This window comes from Solanum pennellii, chromosome 10 (assembly GCF_001406875.1).
Source record: "Solanum pennellii chromosome 10, SPENNV200".
NCBI classification, from domain to species: Eukaryota; Viridiplantae; Streptophyta; class Magnoliopsida; order Solanales; family Solanaceae; genus Solanum; species Solanum pennellii.
Window position 1 is genome coordinate 1,228,447 of NC_028646.1, and position 20,615 is coordinate 1,249,061.

Here is a 20,615-nt window from a genome sequence, read left to right on the forward strand (position 1 = left end):
GATTTCAAAAAATTAGATGTAATTTAAATTGGATACACTTTATCTAAGTTGATACACATATTTTTCACTCTTTTGCTCGTTCGCTCGCCTCTCTCCGATGTTGCTCGCTATTTTCCGCTCTCGTTCGGGACTCTCCCTCCCTCTATTCCTGTATCTGGATATCGATACCGAGATACATATATCTGGTATTTCAGAGACCTGTGTCTTGTATTACAGATGCATGTATCTTAATTCACTTACATCTGTGAATCTCGTTCGCATTCTCTTGTCTCGCTCTCCTTCCTTTCTATTTAAGTGTATCTGAAAACGAAAATACCTGTATTTATGTGTATCTAATTTGATATCTGATATGAAATTATTAACTAGTAAGACAATATATAACTATTTCAAACTATATTAAAGAATTAATAAGTATGATAGAAATATTTGTCTAATTAATTTTTTTTTTGTGTGTGTGTTTTCAAACTATTTTTAACATTGTTTAAAATTCAATAATCGTCTCGATATATGTTATGCATTTTTCTTCGTATGATGACACCTTCGAACATAAACCAAATTTTATAATATGACAATCGATTCATATAATTTTCATAAATAAATTCACCGTCATATAGCTGACCAGCAATTATTAATTATTCGTAATATTTTCAAATGGAACTCATTGTTTATTTATCACATTCACACAGCTCATGATTTCAACATACACATTATAAGACTATACATATCCGTTTGATTTTCTTTTTCTTGTTTGTTTTAATAATAAATTTAAATTTACGCATAGAATATAAATATGTTTGTTAATTTGATTTTAACTAATATTTATTTTCAATTTTAGGTGTGCATAAATAGTCACTTAAACTATTTAAAAGTTGAATATATATACAATGTGACGTAATACACATAAGATGTAATTAAGGATACATAATTATCACATAGGACGTCAGTAGGATGTGCATGTTTACTTGTTCAACTTTTTGAATAGTTTAAGTGTCTACAATCGAAATTGGAAGGCATAGATATCAGTCAACATCAAGTTACAGAGTATATTTATATATTATGTCTTAAATTTATGTCGACAATTTGACTTTAAATAATATAATTTTTATTAAATATGATTCAATATTTAAAACTTAAACTCGAGACTTGATTAAAAATAAATGAGTAGCTATTTGACTTTTGTTAAGTAAAAGGAAGGCCAAGATATTTTCAAACCATTAAGTACTTCAAAATTGATTTGACAATATCTACTATAGTGGAGAGAGTGGAGACTTTTATTTTATCAATCAAATTTATTATAAATAATACTTGTATTTTTGTATGATCTGATAGCGTATATTAAAAGAAAACTACGAATATAATCTCGGGGGTACTTTAGACATCCTAATTGATTGTTTTTTGGTCAAGTTTAGAAAATAATTTTCTCTCAAAATTCTATTTATTTGCCAATCAATATTCATATTCATGCTTAATTTATGTAGAAGAAAAGAAATTTGTGTAATATGTCAAAGAAATTAATGATAAGAAAATTGGTGGAAAGAAAATTTTGGACTTAGAACATGTGTGGCCCAAAAGATTTCTAAAATACTTCAAGAATGGTAATTTTAACTTTCACCTATGACAAAGACAACCATTAATAGATGGTTGGGTTGTCTAATATTTGTAAAATTACTCGGTGCGAATTCAGATATAAAATCTTTAAAATTTTCTGAATTTGCACACTTATAAATACATTTTAAAAGAAATTGAATTTGCACACTTATAAATACATTAAAAGAAATTATAAGTTATGATAGTTGATATTCAAAATATTAAAACATTATTTACAAACAGAAACAAGAATTTTTCTTTTTTCTTCAAGAAATGATAGTATAATATAAAAGAAAATATAAGGAATAATAACACTTTTTGATCACCAATATGATCTGGTGAGATGGTCAAGATCCTTTTATTTTTAATTGTAGATATCATCTTAGGTTCGAGCCCTTGCGAATGGTAAAAAATTCTTTTAAAAGTGTTGCCTCTGAAAAAAGCTTTGCATATGCAATCTAGATTTTGTCGAATATAAAAGAAATCGATAAAAGAAGTACATCATTATTATTTTTTTTCATGAGGATCACCTCATTCAGACATCATCACAACACATATATAGTTGATTCTTCTAATATATAATATATAAATATTTTTATGAAATTTGTAGCTGTATAAGGTCTTCTTTTTAATCATTAATCTAGGGTTTTACTTTGATATTAGTAAAAGGGATATATATAATCATCATGATGAAAGTTGATTATATATATGTAGAAAATAGAAAAAGCTAGGGATATATGGCCTACTATTTTCCACAAAAATCTTCCCTTTCTATAATCTTCATCATTGATTTTGAAGTAGGTAAATAGCCATTTTTAAACTTTTGCTATCAAATATTAGTTAATTATTTTACTAGTTATTAATTCGATATTCAAGTCTTATAGTATTAAATTAAAGATATTTATAGCACATATAATATATAAATATATCACTTAATTTAGCTTAAGCTGATATCGGTGTCTTTCAATTGTGATTATACAAATAGATTCTTAAATTTGTGTAAGACTGAACACATGCATCCTAGCTACGTGGCATAGTAGGACACAAATTATGGTGCAGGATACCACGTAGAATACGTGTGTTTATTTGTTCAATTTTATACAAATTAAAGTACCTACTTATACATTTCCACAATGGAGGGCATATATGTCAATTAGATGCCAAGTTAAAGTGTACGTTTATGTATTTTATGCATATCTATAATCTATCAAAATGTTTTTAATCGCGTGGTCTTAAACATATCATGTGATTCAAATGTTAAAATATTATGTCCACATTTTATTTTAACACTTAACTGTGGCTATTTTCCTTCTAATATATAAATGTGTCCTTCAACTTATCTCAACATATATATATATATATATATATATATATATATATATATACCCTTCAATTTTGAATATACTAAAAAAGACGCTTAAACATGTATAAAATCAAACATTAGACATGTATTTAACATGATATAATATGCATCCTTCATAACATAATATAAGTCGTTTCGAGTGTTTCTCATGCAAATTGTCATGCAAAATAATTTTATCTACTTGTTCAATTTTATATAAGTATTAAATATCCATTTATACACATTCAAAACTAAAGAACATAAATGTCAGCTTAAACTAAATTAAAACTTCTACATCATAACAATTTAATCTAGTGTCCTTTTTGTGGGTTGATAATTAAATTGTAACCCTATGACCAAAACAAAATAGTGAACAAGTTATGTCCATTGAACAATTTAACTGAAATGACATAAATGAGTCAAACTTATAACGAAGGATATAGATAAATTTTTTCTCAAAATTTGACGTCATATTTGAGTAATCTCCTTTTAAGAAGATGATTTGATTAATGACATGACCGAATCATAGTTGACCACGTTTAAAAAATGATTTTGCAACACGAAACTATTTTCGATTAATAAATAATGACATGTGTAAATCTGTTCTAAAACAAAAAATGACATAGATGAGTCAATCTTTTAACGAATGAGAAATTATTATTGTCCATCCAGCATAACTTGTGGACAAGGCAACACTTTTCGAGTTTTCACTCACAAAACTTCAAATATGTTATCATAATCAAACATAACTCCATCTTCTGAACATCAAATCCAAAAGGCAATGAGAGACAAGACTTTACATTCAATATATCACTCACTATAAACAATATTCAAGTTGTGTTGTATTTGCAACCATTAAACATATATATTTTGTACTTTTGACACACACAATTACAGAGTAATCAAATACATACAGATTCCACACCCAACTAAAAGAAGTAGACTTTGACAATCACACAGAGATAAATCATGTATTAGAAGAATATCTTTGCAGGAGAAATTAGGCAGCACCCTTGAGTTTCTTGGCGATGGCAGCGATGTATTTACCTTGGTGATGTGCCTGCTGCAATTCAAGCTCAGATGGCTGTCTCGAGCCATCACCAGCGAATGTTCCAGCTCCATATGGACTTCCTCCTTTCACGTTTTCCATTTCAAACATGCCAGCACCGAATGTGTATCCGATGGGTACAAATATCATTCCATGGTGAACAAGCTGAGTTATAGCAGTCAACCTATCATATACCTCGGGTTAAAAACTATAACAAGGAAGAGAACGACAGTTTTATCATGTTTAGTCATATGAATTTATGTGAAATAAGATCATACGGTGTTGTTTCTTGTCCACCGCCTTGGGATCCAGTGCTATAGAATATGCCTGCAGGCTTGCCAGCTAGTTGTTGTGTTCTCCATAGACCTCCAGTTGCATCAAGGAATGCTTTGAACTGAGCGGACATCATTCCGAACCTTGTAGGGAATCCAAAAACGAAACCATCAGCTTCAGCAAGTTCTTGTGGTGTTATTATAGGCACATCACTCTTTGGAGGTGCACTCATTTTCGCTAGCACCTCTTCTGACAACGTTTCAGGTACCTGTACCACAAAATGGTATGTTTCATTAACAGAAGAATATAACTAAGATATGTGCAAAGCTAAGGACTCCGATGACATAGAAAATGATCTTGTTGCTATTATTCACATGAAAGCGGGAAATCTCCAAAAATCAATAACAGGCAGTTTCTAAGCTTGACAACTGACTTGGTAAAAGATTTGCATAGGCCAATTCATTCCGTCGCCTTAATACTGGCACTGGACATTTCTAAGCTTTGCCTTATTTCTATGTTTGTTTACTTCTTATTCAGTTCCTTACTGACAGAGACGAGAAAAAGGGAGAAAACAACCAAAAATAAATATGAACCTAGTCTGAAGAAACAATTTTGAAAATTAGCAGACCAAGTTGTTCCTTCATCAGCCTACACCAATATGGTTTACTCAAATACGGACCTTACATTCAGCCCCTCACTTTAGTTTCGTGAAAGTTGAGAAAACTTTTCTTCTCCACAAATCAAATTTGCTCATTTGCATGGTTCGGCAAAACAGCCTGTCCACAACCACTCAAGAAGAACGAGTCCGATAGCTTTATGGAGTTCCATTACAATAACTTTCACACAATAAAGCTTATTCCCTTATAGGTATATATAAATGAAAGCCAGGCTAAGTTAAGCTCCGGCAATATTGCACCTTCCAGTACCAAAACATTTATACTAAAGAACAAGGATGATTTAAAGCTAGTCAAATTTAACTGATTCTCCTACTCCCGCTTTAGTTTCCAAATCAAGGGAAAAGGGCCAAACATACCCCTAAACTAATCAAAATGGCTCAGTTTTACCCTCCGTTATGTTTTTGGCTCAAAAATGCCCCCACAGTTACGTTTTTGGCTAAAGAATACCCCTCCAACTAGCAAAATGGATAAAAAATACCCTTCTTACTAACTGTAGGAAAAATGGTCCAACAGACCCAAGTGACAAAAATGGTTCTTCTTAACACGGAACCACCTTTGTAAGAAAACCTCTATAGAGTTGTCAGGCAGTAATCAAAACAAAGTGATAACTAAGACTACCAACTTATTGTACTTCCTCGCTCATTATTTTAGATGACAAAAGATTTGCAGATACTTTCTCGAGATCAGATTTATATATTTTCCATTCCAAACGGAAAGATATGAAAAGACAAAGAGCAACACCTACTTGCCACAATTTAGCTTCAACTCCTTCAACAGATGCTGCCCCTTTCTTTATCTCTTCTGCTAGTTTCTCCACATGCCCATACGTTGAATAATATCTGTTGAAGAAATAAAATGTCAGCTATCACTATTCAATGGATGAGAAATAAACCTTGTAGTAACTCATATTACTGTAAATTTTAAGAAGATAGCAATCTGTCCCTCTTCCAATCAGATTAAACTGTGTTTTGTCCTCCGGACGTTTGTTATGTTGCCAAATCGAATTGCATCGAAGCTCTCGTTCGAACTTCATATATTAGTTCCTGATCCCTTTACTCCAAATGTTATTCATCTCTATTTTCTAAGTCAACCCTCCCTGCAACTCTAGCTAAGACTACATCCTTAGGTTCTAAACTCGGTAAATATTGACCCAGAGGTCAAGGTGACCCAGAGCAAGGAACCAAGAGTTGATGGAGGTAGCGCATCCCCTCATTGATTAAACAATTTGACGTACCAGAAACCTATGTTGCTTGGACTCTACAAAAACAGCTGCACCTATGTCGGATCCACCAGAAATGCACTCTTTTAGAATGATCCAACATGCACCCAATGACATTTATGCAGAGTCCGAGCAACATAGCCAGGAACTACTCCAGAGAAAATAACAGCCAGACTTTCAAAGATCGATCTTTAGATCACTAATGTCAAGCAAATATGACTAATACTACACCCGCTATTACATTGTGGCGGTGAGGGAGCTTATCATATATCATTTTTTATTTCAACTCCGTATATCCAGTGACGGACCCAGAAAGATTATGCAGATTCGGCATAACCTATGCCTTTTAAACCCAATAGGTATACGTGGGAGACAAGTTTAGATAGAGCTAAATCTATATTTCAAAACCCCCACTCTTAACCCAGAGCCCCAGTGTTTAAATTATGGACCCTCCGGAACCCACACTCTGAACTCAAAACCCACTACGTATAAATCCTCGATCCTCCAAAACCCACAACGTCTAGATCCTCAATTCTCCAGAACCTACATCTGAATTCAGAACCCACCACAACGTCTAAATCTGGGATCCTTCACAACCCACAACGTCTAAATCCTGGATCCTCCAAAACCCACAACTTCTAAATCCCGGATCCGCCACTTCACACATAACTTCAAGCTGAGGCACAGAGTGCAACCACATCAGCTACTCAAACACTACATCCACCCCTAATATCAAACTAAATCAATTCAATGCACAATTTTAATCAATTACTACATCTGCCATTAATATCAAACTACAAAAAAATTAATAATTTATGAATTTTTCAAAAAATAAATCTATTCAATGCACAATTTTATCATCTCACTATATCTAACAAATAATTTACCCAAATTCAACAGCAGCTAAGCTAAAATCTGATCCTTCAATTAATATACTAAAACTCTAAATTAAAAAAAAAACGATGATTTCCATGTGTAATTAACATCATTAACGCTAAATCAGTAACAAAATTGAATTCAACAAAAAAAACGAATCAACTAAAAACACTGAAGTTCATCCGATTTAAACACAAAATCAACATGGAAAACAAAATAATTATCAATTTTTTTTTCAATAAACAGATGAAAATTTAAGCAATTTTACTTACACTATGTAAATTTTGGTAGCCATTTTCGATTTGGAATTGAAGATTTGAGAGCAAGAGTTGTAGAACCACAACTCTCTTTTTAAGTTCATATATTTATATTTATAGTCGCTAAAGACCGTTAATTAAATTCGATTCACACATTGTAGGGTTTATTTTTATTTGTGCCGTCTCATCGAAGGTTGGATTAGAAATTTATAGTTCTAAATTTTAGGACGGAAATAAAAGAATAATTCAAGTATGTCCCTCTAAATTACGTTCACATATTGCACGATTCATTTTTAAGGAAACCTTTTTCGTTCTTATTGTTCGAAATTCGAGATTTTTACTTATTTCATCTTATTATTTAATTATTTTATTCGTTTTTCTACGATTTTAATAAAAACTTTGTTTTTTATGACATTATAAGTTTGTTTTTTAGATTGGTGATGTGTGACAATATATAACAATGATGTTAGTATTTATTTATATTTATCGAAATAATATTATGTAATTAAAAACATGATATGTTATGAGACGATATGTAACGACCAATCAAAAAAGTTATTAAGTGATCACAAATGAAAATAGGAGAGGAAAGTGAAAAAAAATTATAGAAAAATGACACAAACAAGATTTACAAAAATAATCTTTTGAGAATAAATAATATTTTTATCTTTTAATCCTTAACTTGCATATGCACAAAACTTCAATTTAAAAAAAAAATCATATAGGCAACACTTTTTGACCTTGAAGGCTTTAAGATATATATTTTCTGTATAGATAGATAAATATGTTCGATTTTTCGCTAAAGCGAAAAATATATATTTTATATTTATATTTTAACACCTAAAACTAATTACATTACTCTCTCTATTTTACTTTATTTATCTTACTTTTTTTCTTCTTCTTAATGACGTATCAAATAAATTAAATCGAAAAAGTAAATGATACTTATGACTAAGCTCAACCAAGTCTAAATATGAGGAAAAATAAGGCAATAATAATTGACCTTTTTTAGGTATGGAAATTTTGACATGCCCCATGATCAACACTACCTAACTTCTCAATTATTCACTCATTAAAGCTTCTTTTTTTTTTCTTGATTGTACTTTTTCTAACTTGTAAAATACTTTTAATATTATCAAATAAAGAAATTCTTTCGTTTTATTTTATGTGATAGTATATCTTGTTCCTGTTTTCAACGAGTATAGCATGATGAATCCAAATCATGACAGCTTGAGAAGAAAGGAGAATGTATTAACAAAAGCAATCAAAAATCACATTTCATATTGAAGATCAAATACCTCATATCTATATCGTAGGTGTCAAAGAAGAAATATCCAATGTGATAAACAAAATAAAAACATGTTGAATTATGATATGATGTCTTTCGAACGTGAATTCACGTTAAATAGAGCAAATTTTTGGAACTTGTGATTTAAAATAAATTGTAAAACTGTTCTTCGACTATAATTTATCTTATTAAGAGTTAAAGATGAAAATTTAGAAGTTAAAATTATTACTCAACATTTATATGTGTTTGGAACATGCTAGAAAGGTAAGAATATTACATGAAATGGAACAAGAAAGAAGAATATTATATGCTTTAAAGGTCCAAAAATGTATTGTGTCCTCCTTTATTTCACATTACCAAGAAATGACTAGAATTCCTATATAATATAAGTGGCCAAATGCACAATGAAAACCAACAATAACAAACAACAACTACGCGTCAATCCCAAGGAAGTAGAGGTCGGTTATATGAATCTTCATTGTCCATGTTGCTTCATTTAAGCCAAGAATAATGGTAATAAATGGAGGATGTTGTTAGAGGTCAGCTTATCGAGCTTCAAAAGACGAAAACGTAATTCCATTTGCAGTGCAAGAATCAGGTCTGCTACTAGTAAACTCAGTTGGTATCACATCTAACAGAAATCCATGCTGTTTTGGCTGTGGTAGTGAACTCTCTCCATTTCAACATCAGAACCATGGCTGACATACTAGGACTGTCTTCTGGACTCTGCTGGACGCATAACATACTGACGTTAATGCACCTCAATATCTATAGCATAGAGCTCGAGTCCTCAAATGAGGAATCAGCTGATTCGAGGGGTCTCCCTTCAACCCACGTTCTAACAGACTTGTTCTTCAGTTGGTAGGTGTAGTACACTTCTTTGTTGTTAGATATGAAGCTGTAGTTGAATACCGGATTCAACCTTAATTCAGGAGCACCACTACATCCCTCTCCAGTCCATGGACCACCGCGGAAGTACTTCCTAGAGCCCTATATTCATGGAGCTCTATCCCATACTTAGTTCTCCAGGGAAATTGTCATCTGAGTTCCTCCACGAAGAGAGCTGTCTATTAAGACCGTTTGTAAATCCCATCCAAGCTTCATTCCAGATAACAGTGCATCAGAAGGGTAATCAAAGCTCTGCCAAAGATAGACATCTGAGTTAGTGCCCGTCTCGTCTTCTAAGATAAGTTTTCCTGAATCTAAAAGCTGTAAAACAGGAGAATTAGCATCCTTGAATGAATTTGTTGACCAAATATCACCATTAGTTCTACTGGTAACCATGATACTACCTATACTGTTTATCGTAAATACTCCAGTACAATCTTTAAGAGGGTTTTCCTGTTTGCAACCCAAACAACAGTCCTAAGAGGGATATTCTTATACCAAATGCCCGAGTACCGGTCTGTGGAACTGCCTGGACTAAAGAAACTTACCTCAAAAGTTCCCCCCTTCAGAAACTAAGCTCTCACCATCACTTAGAGATTCAGATTGACGGATACTATAGTACACTACATGTGTTCTCCCCATTGAACAGAGTAAACAAGCATAATAGGGAATAAGACAGAGAGCATTCATAGGTTTATAACATTAGCTTACAAGAATAGTCGTTAACAATTCATAAGAACTTCATATGATATACTAACAATTAGCAAAATATCATTATCAAGGTAACAATAGTATATAGTCTATAGTTCCCTAAGTTTGGTTAAGACTCCAGCTCAAAAGAAACACACAGATGGTAACACAGACATACTACAACATACCCAATGAACTCGTCTCGAGAGAGGATAGAGTGTACGCAAACTTTACCCCTACACATTTGGAGGTAGAGAGGTTGTTTCCAACGGACTCTCGTCTCAAGTGAAGCAAATCAAAGTAGTTATGAAAAAAGAAAAACGACAGTGAAGAAAAACATAGCTAACAGTGCATTCAGAAAAGGAACAGTAACAACAACAAAAGTAACAAAGACATAAACAGCAAGAAAAGTAAACCAATCATTTGATAACTCAATAAGCAAACAACTAACAAGTGTCATCTGTATATATTTTCAATGTGCAAGTATAACAAAAGCTAAAAAGTCACAATCTTTTATATTAGAGGAAGTACAAGGAAAATTACAATGAAAAGTTGAATTCTTGATGAAGAGCTTCATCTAACAAAAACTGAGATTCCTCCATCAACTCAGGACTTAATCTGAACATCAAAACACAAAATTCCATCTGATTCAAAGCTCCATCACCATCAAAATCCCCTTCTTTAACCATACCCTTAAGATCATCATCACTCAAATCTTGTAACCCTAACAAAGCTGAATTCTTCTTTAAACTCTCAAATGTGATAACCCCTTTATCCCTATCCATCAATAGCTGAAACCCTTTACACAGCTCACCAATTAAACCATCCCCACCAAGTTTTTCAGCCATAAGAGGCAAAAAATCATTAAAATTGGATTTTCTTGAAGTAGCCATTGAAGAAATAAAAGTTGGAATTGGTCAGAAAATTGATTGATGAAGAAAAGGGGTTGTGGAGAATTGTATATAAAGGAGAAATTTGGACGGTACAAAGGGGTTTCGAAGAAAACGCCATGGAAAATACAGCAAAGATACAGTCTTTAACGCGAAATTGCCTTTGCTTTGGCTTAAGCCTGACAGTTTGTTTGAAGAAATTGCCTCCCAATTTCTAATGTTGGTCTTATCACACACTAGGGGTATATTTGTCATTTTAAAATTGTCCTTATAACGACGTCATTTATTTAGATATTTTTTAAAGAACCTATAATATAACGTAATTTAAAAGATCGGTTACACAAAAAGAAATATAAATGTTAAACTGAAACGGTGTAATAAAGAATATAGCAGCTAGCGTTGATGGTCCGAAGCGGAGCCAGGAAAGGGGTTCTAACTTCCAACCCACTACTCTAGCGTGAAAAGGATTATAGGGTCTCTTCCTTAGCAGTTAATTACGTATATGGTTATTTAATTTTTTAATATGAATATATAATCTACGAAAAAGCTTCTAGATATGTCCGAACTCCACCTAGCTTCATTTTTATTTTGAATATTTTTTAGTGACTAAATAGAAATTACCGAAATATAATGTGAAGTCAAAAGAGAATTTTGTATGTCTTCAATGTACATGTATACATTTAAAACTAAAAGTTAGCAATGAAAAGTCAATCTTTTGAAAGGCCAAATGTTTTTATATATATATATATTTTTTTTTTTAGTTTCATATCGGATATTAGTTATTTATCAGATGCATTTTAATTATTAATTTTTCTTTATTACTATTGAATAAAAGTGATATTTCAATTAAGAAAAAAGGAATAAGTGATTGTTGATATATGTTTTGAGTATAGTTGGTGATAGTTGAGATAGAAAATTCGTACACTTATGTTAGTGTTTGAAGCTCAAAAAACCGAGATATTTTAGGTGTATTTTACACTATTAACCTTTGTTGAAGAGTATTGGCAAAAGTTAGAACGAAAAGTCAGCATCTTTGAAACTCTTTGTGGAAAAGAGTTTTTCTATTTACCGTCGGAGTCTAGTATTTATATTTGTATTGGGGTTCTTATCAATTTAAAATTGTGTCGTAGAAATTTAATTAAAGGAAAAAGAACATTTTGTAGCATGAAGAAATCCTATCTATCTCGTCACAATAGCGTTAACGACACAAAATTCTATCTGATTGAAAATTTTGACTTTATAATCCATTACAAATGTTATTGTAATTATACGACTTTTTCTAGGAGATTATTACGAAAAGATACACAAAATAAATGTAAATAAAACATGAAATCTTTGTGGAGTAATTTCTTTTTGGTTCAAATGATAAGTGGTCATACGAGATCATTTAAACATTTCTCAATGAAGAAAATAAAATTTAAGTGAAAAAACGATACCAGAAATGACCTATTGTTCAAAGTCGATGAGGAAAATAACTTTCACCCAACTATAACAACAATGACTATGCACAATGAAAACCAAGAATAATAGTGGTAGATAAATGGAAGATTGTATTTAGAATTCGAACACACTTAGGGCCCGTTTGGATGGGCTTAATAAAAGCAGCTTTAAAAAAGTACTTTTGAAAGTGCTGAAACTTATTTTTAAAATAAGCAGTTATGCGTTTGGATAAAAGTGCTGAAGTTAAAAAAAAAGTTGTTGATGTGTTTGGCAAATAAGTGCTGATAAACAACTTTTTAAATCAAAATGTCTGAAATACCCTTAAAAGCTGTTAACATAATAAAAATTAATTAATTTATATTTTACAACCATAAATAATTATATTTTGCTATCATTCACATATTTCTTTCTCATCACAAATTATTTATAAGAGGAATATAAACTTATTATAGATTTTAAAGATATATAATTTGAATAGATTAAAGAACGATTTAAGATTTTATTTTAGTTTCATCCATAGGTAATAATAATTATCTATCATTCACATATTTCTTTATTATCACAAATTATTTATAAGAGGAATATAAATTTTTATTTAAGTTGCTTAAGTTATATGTGCAACTTATTTTACATTTTATTAATATATAATTTGAATAGATCACCTGAAAGATTTAAGATTTATTTTATTTTCATTCATTAGTAATAGTAATTGTCTATCATCCACACGTGAAAATGAAAAAATAGAAGAAAGAGATGTTAGGGTTATGTGGGTAATTTGGAGATTGTATAAAAATATTAAGGGCAAAAAGGTAAAAATGTGATCAACTTAAAATAGCTTATAAGCTGGAAAAAAAAAAGCACCCCTACCCCAGCTTTTAACTTTTGGCTTAAAATAAGTTTTTTTTAACTTAAAATAAGTTATTTTGAGTATTGCCAAACAGCTAAATAAGTCAAAAACCAGCTTTTAAGTCAGTTTGACCAGCTTTTAAGCTGAGCCAAACAGGCTCTTAGGATCGACTATCAAAATCCTTACTGCTTCATTTAAGCTCAACTCATGTCGATCATCGTAATCAAATAAAGTAAAAGCGAGGGAAAAAAAACAAGTTTTAATAACGTTAGACATTCTCTAACGAGCTGCGAACGAGGACAATGTGATTTCATTTGCAGTGCAAGAGTCAGTATCAGACCTCATAGAAGTAACTTCAGAAAACCAGGTTGTCTTGGCTGTGGTAGTATACTCTCTCCATTCAACATCAGAACCACGACCGACATATTTGGTCTGTCTTCAGGGATCTGCTGGACACATAACAGACTAACATGAATGCACCGCGATATTTCAAACATAAGATCGTGTGTCCTCTAACGAGGAATCAACTAACGCGAGGGGTGTCCCTTCCATCCACATTCTCCATGCCTGAAAAGAAAGTATATTTATTACAAAAACAAAAGTTCAAACTTGGCTTCAACTGGCGACTAAGCCTTCCAACTTTGTGTATGCACATCTAGACGTTTCAACTCGTGTCCATTGTGTCAGCAACATCAGGTATCCAAGAGACATAGTGAGGACGAGTTGAAGTGTTTAAGTGGGTAGTTCAGACCAAATTAAGGGTGTCTAGATGTATACTCTCAAAGTTGGAGTAATTATTCCCACTTATGAATTATTCAAACAACAAAGAAACTGCAACTTCTTCAAATCTTACATATTCTATAAGACCGTGATGATGATGTGGATGACGGAAGCGTCTATTCTTCTTTCCGATTATGATTTCCAACATTAGCATACCGAAACTGAAGACATCAGCGCATATTCCGGAGCCATATAGCCACTGCAAATGATCAGCTAATAAAATTACATGACAGATATGGATGTGTCATGGATGTAATTTATGGCACTGTTTAAACTTACAAAGTTCCGACAACCCTTTCCGTGTTGTCTCCGCACTGATCTCCTTGAAAGGTTCTCCCAAACCAGAGTCGGAAATCTTTAGGTTCAGCTCAGCATCAAGCAACACATTACTTGCTTTCAGATCTCTGTGCATAATTTGCAATCTCGAATCCTGATGAAGGTAGAGAAGCCCACGTGCAATTCCATCGATGATCTGGAAGAACTTTGACCAGCCCAATTGTTTACGCCTTGTTTGATCTAGCAGTTCAGAGTTAAGTTAGTCCAATTCTCTAACTAAAACTTTCATTCAGGGCTAACGCGATAGATATAGGAACTCTTCTCTGAAGGTACAAACCAAAAACAAAAGAATCCAAGCTCCCATTAGCCATGTATTCGTAGATCAACATCTTCTCTTCATCATCAATACAACTTCCAACGAGCTTTACGAGATTTCGATGCTGAAGTTTTGCTACCAGCTTCACTTCATTTTTGAATTCATTCAATCCTTGTCCAGACCTCTTGGAAAGCCTCTTCACAGCGATTTCCTGTCCATCTACTAGTATTCCCTCAACAACGTCCAAAATAAGAATATATTAATTCTTGAGAATTCTTTGTTCCCTTGGAGAACACAAAATAAATGTCCTACAAGGAAGTCAAATGCACCAAATATGTTGGAAAAGTGAGGACTGACTACCCAATTTAAGTTTCGACTAGAAAAAACCCGACGAATTTCTCAATCCAATGTCTCACACATACAGACTCCCAGCCCTTCTTCTACAAGATAAAAAGAAGGCAGACAGAAAGAGCGAGAGAACAAGAATCACTGCATCTAAGCAAGCCTCCAAACCAGAAGTTCAGGCCGTAATGCTGCCAACCAGAATTCTCAAATTTGGAAGTTTACCTTGTAAACAGGTCCAAATCCTCCTTCCTCAAGTTTGTTGTTTAATGAAAAGTTATCAGTAGCATTAGCCATTGTTGCCAAGTCAAAAAAGGGTAGCTCTAGGTCTTCTTTTGGGCCTTCACTGGTCCGATCAACTTGTCCACTTATCCCTGTTACCAAAACAGTGGTTGGTAAAATATCGTTCAATTTTTTGGAATAGGATCCTGGCTTAGAAACATAAGAAACAAGCATGTAAGTTCCTTCACTAATGCTCTAGTGTAAACCAGTTTGTTATTTTAAAAAAAAAAAATCTGTGCTGAAGTAGCTTTACTGTACGCACCTCTGGCCTTCGTATTCCTCCAAGAAAGATAGTAGCAGAGGAGAACCAACCCAAAAAGAACAGCCATGGTGATTAGACTAATTAAGATTGCATTAACCACATGTATTCCAGCTGTTAAAGGAGAAAACAGGTTTAGTATAATAATAGATTGATACAAGATCCATAAAAAGAAAAGGAAAAAGACTTTATTAAAACATGCACCTTGTTTTGAAGCTTCGATTCGTATATACAGGTCCTGGCCTCCATTTGGAACCTGCCGAATATCTAGCAGATCGTGGAACCATAGGAGACATCCACTTCCTTGTCCTCTAACATCTGAGTTTGAGTAAGCCATACACGAACAATTTTTGAAGCATGCTTCCCTGCACTCTTGAAGATTCCTAGTACCAGTTACCCAAGATTTGGTGGTATTTGGCAGTTTCAGCTCAGAGAATTTGAAAAAAACTTCCTTATTCTGACAGCTAAATGGCTTGCTAAGAATGCATCCCTCCGACCAGTCCATCAAGTTCCAGCTATCTGGTGATTTTGGTTCAAAACCTTCCAAGCATTGACAAACAGGTGAGTCACTGATTACACAAACTCCATTCGCACCACAAAGGTCATAAATGTCGCAATAATCACGTGGCACTGATGCATAGAGCTTCCAGGCTTGATCAGCTTCCACCCACACATACCGCTGTCGAGAAGAGCTTGTATCATTCAAAACCAACCTTGAAATGACAGACTTGTTTTTCAGCTGGTAGGCGTAGTACACTTCATCTTTGTTAGATATAAAGCTGTAATTGAATACCGGATCCACCCTCAATTAAGGAGCACCACTAAATCGTTCTCCATTCCATGGACCACTGCGGAAGTACTTCTTGGTGGCCTTCCATATAACTGCCTGGGGAAATTCATGAAGCTCTATCCCATTACGTAATTCTCCAGGGGAGGGATCATCAGAGTTCCTCCACGAAGAGAGTTGTCGATTAAGACCCGTTCGTAAATCCCATCCAAGCTTCATTCCAGGTAACAGTGTATCAGAAGGGTAATCAAAGCTCTTCCACAGATAAAAATCTGAGTTAGTGCCCTTCTCATCTCTTAGGATAAGATCCCCTGAATCTAAAAGCTGTAAAGCAGGAGATTTAGCATCCTTGAATGAATTTGTTGACCAAATATCAGCACTAGTCCTACTGGTAACCACGATACTGCCTGTGCTGTTTATCGTGAATACTCCAGTACGATCTTTAATTGGGGTTTTCCTGTTTGCCACCCAAACAACAGTTCTGATGGGAATATTCTTATACCAAATGCCCAAGTACCGGTGTGTTGAACTGCCTGGACTAAAGAAACCAAGTTCAAAAGTTCCCTCTTCAGAAGCTAAGCTCTCGCCATCAATTAGAGTTTGAGATCGACTGATGCGATGGGACACTGCACATATTCTCCCCAGTAAACAGAGTAAACAAGCACAACAGGAAATAAGCCAAAGAACTTCCATGGGTTTATAATGCCAGCTTACAAGAATAGCAGTTTGAAATTGGATCATTATCTTTATAAGATTGTTCTTATAGCAAGTTAAAAGAGTTTTTATGTAATCACCATACACAGATACAAATAAGTCTAATAGTAACAGAATTGTTAGTGATTACTCAATGAAAGTAAGTGAACCATTCTTGTAAATAAGACTATTTGAAGGCTGAGCAAACTTTTAGGACATTTCAGTGTATAACTAATAAGAATTTCATCATAAAATGCGTCGTCATGCTCTTACCTCGGTGAGATAATACCACAAGATTTTGTTGTCACTTAGTGTAGAACTTTACCAAATTGAAGTGTAAAACTGACAGCTATCATTTTATTCAACAACAGTGATATTCTTGACTGGCATGTCTACTAGTTCGTCACTGCAACAACTAGCCATTGACTTGGTCTTTAACTTCCACGGATAGTGACTAGTGACATATCGACTCATCGACTCGAAAGTCTAAACTCATTCCAATTATACCAATATTCCACACGCTGAGAAATAAATGTCACTGAATTGCAATACTTGTGATTTCTCATAAGAAAGAAGAATAGCTCTACTGCACATATTCTCCCCAATAAACAGACTAAACTAGCTCAATAGGAATATACTGAAGGACTCCCATGGGTTTATAGAGTGTTCCAATCACAATACATAGACTCAAATAAGTCTAATAATAACAGAATTGTTAATGATTTACTCAATGAAAGTAAGTGATGCATTCTTGTTATAAGACTATTCGAAGGCTGAGCATAACTTGTAGGATATTTCAGTGTATAACTATAAGAATTTATTATAAAATGTGCGGTTCTGCTCTTATCTCGGTGAGATAATAGCCACAAGATTTTGCAGTCACTTAGAGTAGAACTTTATCAGATTGAAGTGTAAAAGTGACAGCTATCATTTTATTAAACCAGCAGTGTTATTCTTGATCGGCATGTCTATCAGTTCATCAATGCAACGACTATGAAATGCCACTCACTTGGTCTTTACTGTAAGCTTGTTCTTTACTTCTGCGGATAGTGACTAGTGAGATATTGAATCATTGACTCTCAACTCATTCTAATTACATATACCAATATTCCACACGCTGAGAAATAAATGTCATTGACTTGCAATACTAGTGATTTTTCATAAGAAGCATCGAAACTAGAAAGAAAGAGAAAGATTTTGCATACAACAACTACGCTTCAATCCTAAACAAGTGGTCAGCTATATGAATCCCCCATTCTTCATTAAAGCTCATTTTCATATCCTCATTGTGTTCATTACCGGAAAGTTCTAAGAAAAGTTCCAGCTTAGAATTTATGGAAAATTGAGCTTCGGATATTGAATGGTTAAATTATAAGGAATCAAGTAACAAGACTCATCGGCGGAGACAGTAGAGAGAACTAATGAAATAAGTTGTTTCTCCATAGACACAAATTTCTGTATATCCCTATCCATCAATAACAGAAACCCTTTACAAAGCTCGCCTATCAAACCAACCCCACATAATTTCTCAGACAAAATAGGTAACAAATACTCATCAGTAGAGACAGTTGAGAGAACTGATTAAACCTGTAGTTTCTCCATTAGTACAACTTTCTGTATATATTTTTGCAATGTATTATATGTTTACATAGAGAAACGTATAAAACAAAAGATACAACGAAAAGTTGAATTCTTGGTGATGAGATTCTTTCTAACAAAAACTGGACTAAGAAATATGATGACCTCTTTATCCCTATCCATCAATAACCGAAACCCTTCACACAGTTCGCCAATCGAAACCCTTCACACAGTTCACCAATCGAACCATCCATCCCCGCCTAGTTTTTCTCATCCATAATACGCAACAAATAGTTGAACATGATTACAATAATTAGGAAAACTGAAAAAGTACTCTGAAGAGAACTGATTAAAACAAGCTGTTTCTCCATTAATTCAACTTTCTGTATATGTTTTTGCAATGTATTACATGTCTACATTAAAGTTAAAGTATAAAACACAATATAAAGTCACAATCTTTATATTTAAAAATGTTAGAATGAAAAGTCAGAATCAACAAACTCTTGCTGCAGAGCTTCTTCTAACAAAAACTGAGATTGTTCCATCAACTCAGGACTCAATCTGAACATCAAAACACAAAACTCCATCTGATTAAGAGCTCCATCACCATCAAAATCCCCTTCTTTAACCATACCTTTAAGATCATCATCACTCAAATCTTGCAACCCTAACAAAGCTGAATTCTTCTTTAAACTCTCAATTGTGATGACCCCTTTATCCCTATCCATTAATAGCTGAAACCCTTTACATAACTCACCTATTAAACCATCCCCACCAAGTTTTTCAGCCATAAGAGGCAAACAATCATTGAAATTAGATTTTCTTGAAGTAGAATTAGCCATTGAAGAAAGTGAAAAATTGGAGATAAGAAATGAAGAATTGATCTTGTTTGAGGAAAAGGGTGTGTGGAGAATAATATATAGGAGAGATTTGGATGGTGTAGAGGGGCTTCTAGGAAGGGGAAAAGCCATGGGAATACAACTAAGAAACAGTGAGCTTAACGCGAAGTTGCTTTTTTGATCTGAAAGAAATTGCCACCCAATTTCGATATTTTGTTCCTTTCCTACCTATTAGGGGTATTTCGGTCCTTTTGAAAAAAAAATATTTCGAAAAAAATATTTTTTTTTCTTATTTTCATATATAATCATTCGATATACGAAATTCACTTGATGACTTATTTAGCAAAGAGGGGCTAATTAGCCCTTTTGAGGTCGTCGAAAATAGTTATTAGATTAGATTCATTTGTAAGAGATGCTAATTAATCCGTTAATTTATGGAAAATTATCTAAATAAACAACTTATTTTATAATATTGTTTGAAATTTCCTACCGTTTGACAAAACTACAAAAATCTTCATTCTCTCATGTTCTCGAATAGATCACTTTACGCGATATATCGGGCGGGATATACGTGATGTATCGGAATGATGTATTAGTCGGATACATCTCTTTACGTGATGTATTGAAATTGTACACTATGTTTCGAGACATTGAGTGATATATCTGACCGCAAAATATGCTAAGCAAGAATATTTAAAATGTGGAATAAAATTTTCAATAATTGATTATACGAGTCGTGATGTGTTTATATCCATTTTTGTTAAGAAAAAACCCACAAATCTTCTAAACTATTAGTTTTTTTTTCTATCAATAATACATGTTAAGAATCACGAATTGCTAATTTTTTATATCTAAACTATCAAATATATAAATTTTTATATCTGAATTATCATCAATTGGAATAGAGGATTCATATCTTTTGTTTTTTTGTTAAAAAAAAGAAGTTTTTATGTTATTTCGTACTATACAATTCACATCTGAGATCGCCAAATGCTCGGGAGTTCCTCTATTCAATCTATTTATTACATTTTGCAATTCTTGGATTTTAATTAGTATTTTTGAATTAGATTATTGTATAATATGGGAAATCTTTTACTTTATGTTGAATCAACTTTTTTCCACAAATATATATATATATATA

The 20,615-nt window shown here is 33.1% G+C and overlaps 5 protein-coding genes across 6 annotated transcripts; all 5 read right to left on the reverse strand.

Moving 5' to 3' along the window:
- Positions 1-3,659: 3,659 nt before the first annotated feature.
- On the reverse strand, positions 3,660-7,422 carry LOC107032002 (probable NAD(P)H dehydrogenase (quinone) FQR1-like 1). The gene is made up of 4 exons (XM_015233548.2): positions 7,295-7,422; positions 5,673-5,766; positions 4,256-4,518; positions 3,660-4,161 (listed from the first exon to the last, which is right to left on the reverse strand). Exons 1-4 carry the CDS (start codon positions 7,381-7,383, stop codon positions 3,930-3,932), a joined length of 678 nt encoding a protein of 225 aa, XP_015089034.1. The 5' UTR covers positions 7,384-7,422; the 3' UTR covers positions 3,660-3,929.
- Positions 7,423-8,850: 1,428 nt separating this feature from the next.
- LOC107002789 (calcium-binding protein KRP1-like) lies at positions 8,851-11,222 on the reverse strand. Of its 2 annotated transcripts, none has more exons than XM_015200955.2 (2): positions 10,689-11,222; positions 8,851-9,707 (listed from the first exon to the last, which is right to left on the reverse strand). In XM_015200955.2, exons 1-2 carry the CDS (start codon positions 11,036-11,038, stop codon positions 9,668-9,670), a joined length of 390 nt encoding a protein of 129 aa, XP_015056441.1. In that variant the 5' UTR covers positions 11,039-11,222; the 3' UTR covers positions 8,851-9,667. The 2 variants fall into 2 exon arrangements, with proteins under 2 accessions (XP_015056441.1, XP_015056442.1); XM_015200956.2 differs by lacking the exon at positions 8,851-9,707 and adding an exon at positions 9,755-9,776.
- Positions 11,223-13,668: 2,446 nt separating this feature from the next.
- On the reverse strand, positions 13,669-18,188 carry LOC107002787 (S-locus-specific glycoprotein S13-like). The gene is given in 6 exon segments (XM_027912091.1): positions 13,669-13,889; positions 14,176-14,301; positions 14,382-14,916; positions 15,262-15,464; positions 15,581-15,691; positions 15,782-18,188. Coding segments are annotated over 4 exon segments (1,641 nt in total). The 5' UTR covers positions 17,106-18,188; the 3' UTR covers positions 13,669-13,889; positions 14,176-14,301; positions 14,382-14,913.
- Positions 13,812-14,749, reverse strand: LOC114073914 (cysteine-rich receptor-like protein kinase 15). Its single transcript, XM_027912450.1, has 4 exons — positions 14,716-14,749; positions 14,396-14,618; positions 14,259-14,301; positions 13,812-13,889 (listed from the first exon to the last, which is right to left on the reverse strand). The coding sequence occupies exons 1-4, from the start codon at positions 14,747-14,749 to the stop codon at positions 13,812-13,814; spliced, it is 378 nt and encodes a 125-aa protein (XP_027768251.1).
- Positions 18,189-18,981: 793 nt separating the features above from the next.
- On the reverse strand, positions 18,982-19,655 carry LOC107002788 (calcium-binding protein PBP1-like). Its single transcript, XM_015200953.2, has one exon. It carries the CDS (start codon positions 19,604-19,606, stop codon positions 19,109-19,111), a length of 498 nt encoding a protein of 165 aa, XP_015056439.1. The 5' UTR covers positions 19,607-19,655; the 3' UTR covers positions 18,982-19,108.
- Positions 19,656-20,615: the final 960 nt, after the last annotated feature.

What these genes read in the sequence shown, in the direction of transcription:
- LOC107002788 (XM_015200953.2), bottom strand. Translation starts at nt 19,606, where the DNA reads ATGGCTTTTCCCCTTCCTAGAAGCCCCTCTACACCATCCAAATCTCTC.
- LOC114073914 (XM_027912450.1), bottom strand. Translation starts at nt 14,749, where the DNA reads ATGGCTAATGGGAGCTTGGATTCTTTTGTTTTTG. An exon ending in CTTGGATTCTTTTGTTTTTG is followed by an intron (nt 14,619 to 14,715) that starts GTTTGTACCTTC and finishes CTGAACTGCTAG; the next exon opens with ATCAAACAAGGCGTAAACAA. An exon ending in CGCTGATGTCTTCAGTTTCG is followed by an intron (nt 13,890 to 14,258) that starts GTATGCTAATGT and finishes CTTTCTTTTCAG; the next exon opens with GCATGGAGAATGTGGATGGA.
- LOC107032002 (XM_015233548.2), bottom strand. Translation starts at nt 7,383, where the DNA reads ATGAACTTAAAAAGAGAGTTGTGGTTCTACAACTCTTGCTCTCAAATC. An exon ending in GCTACCAAAATTTACATAGT is followed by an intron (nt 5,767 to 7,294) that starts GTAAGTAAAATT and finishes TTTCTTCAACAG; the next exon opens with ATATTATTCAACGTATGGGC. An exon ending in TTGAAGCTAAATTGTGGCAA is followed by an intron (nt 4,519 to 5,672) that starts GTAGGTGTTGCT and finishes TTTGTGGTACAG; the next exon opens with GTACCTGAAACGTTGTCAGA.
- LOC107002789 (XM_015200955.2), bottom strand. Translation starts at nt 11,038, where the DNA reads ATGGCTACTTCAAGAAAATCCAATTTTAATGATTTTTTGCCTCTTATG. An exon ending in CAAGAATTCAACTTTTCATT is followed by an intron (nt 9,708 to 10,688) that starts GTAATTTTCCTT and finishes TATCTTTGGCAG; the next exon opens with AGCTTTGATTACCCTTCTGA.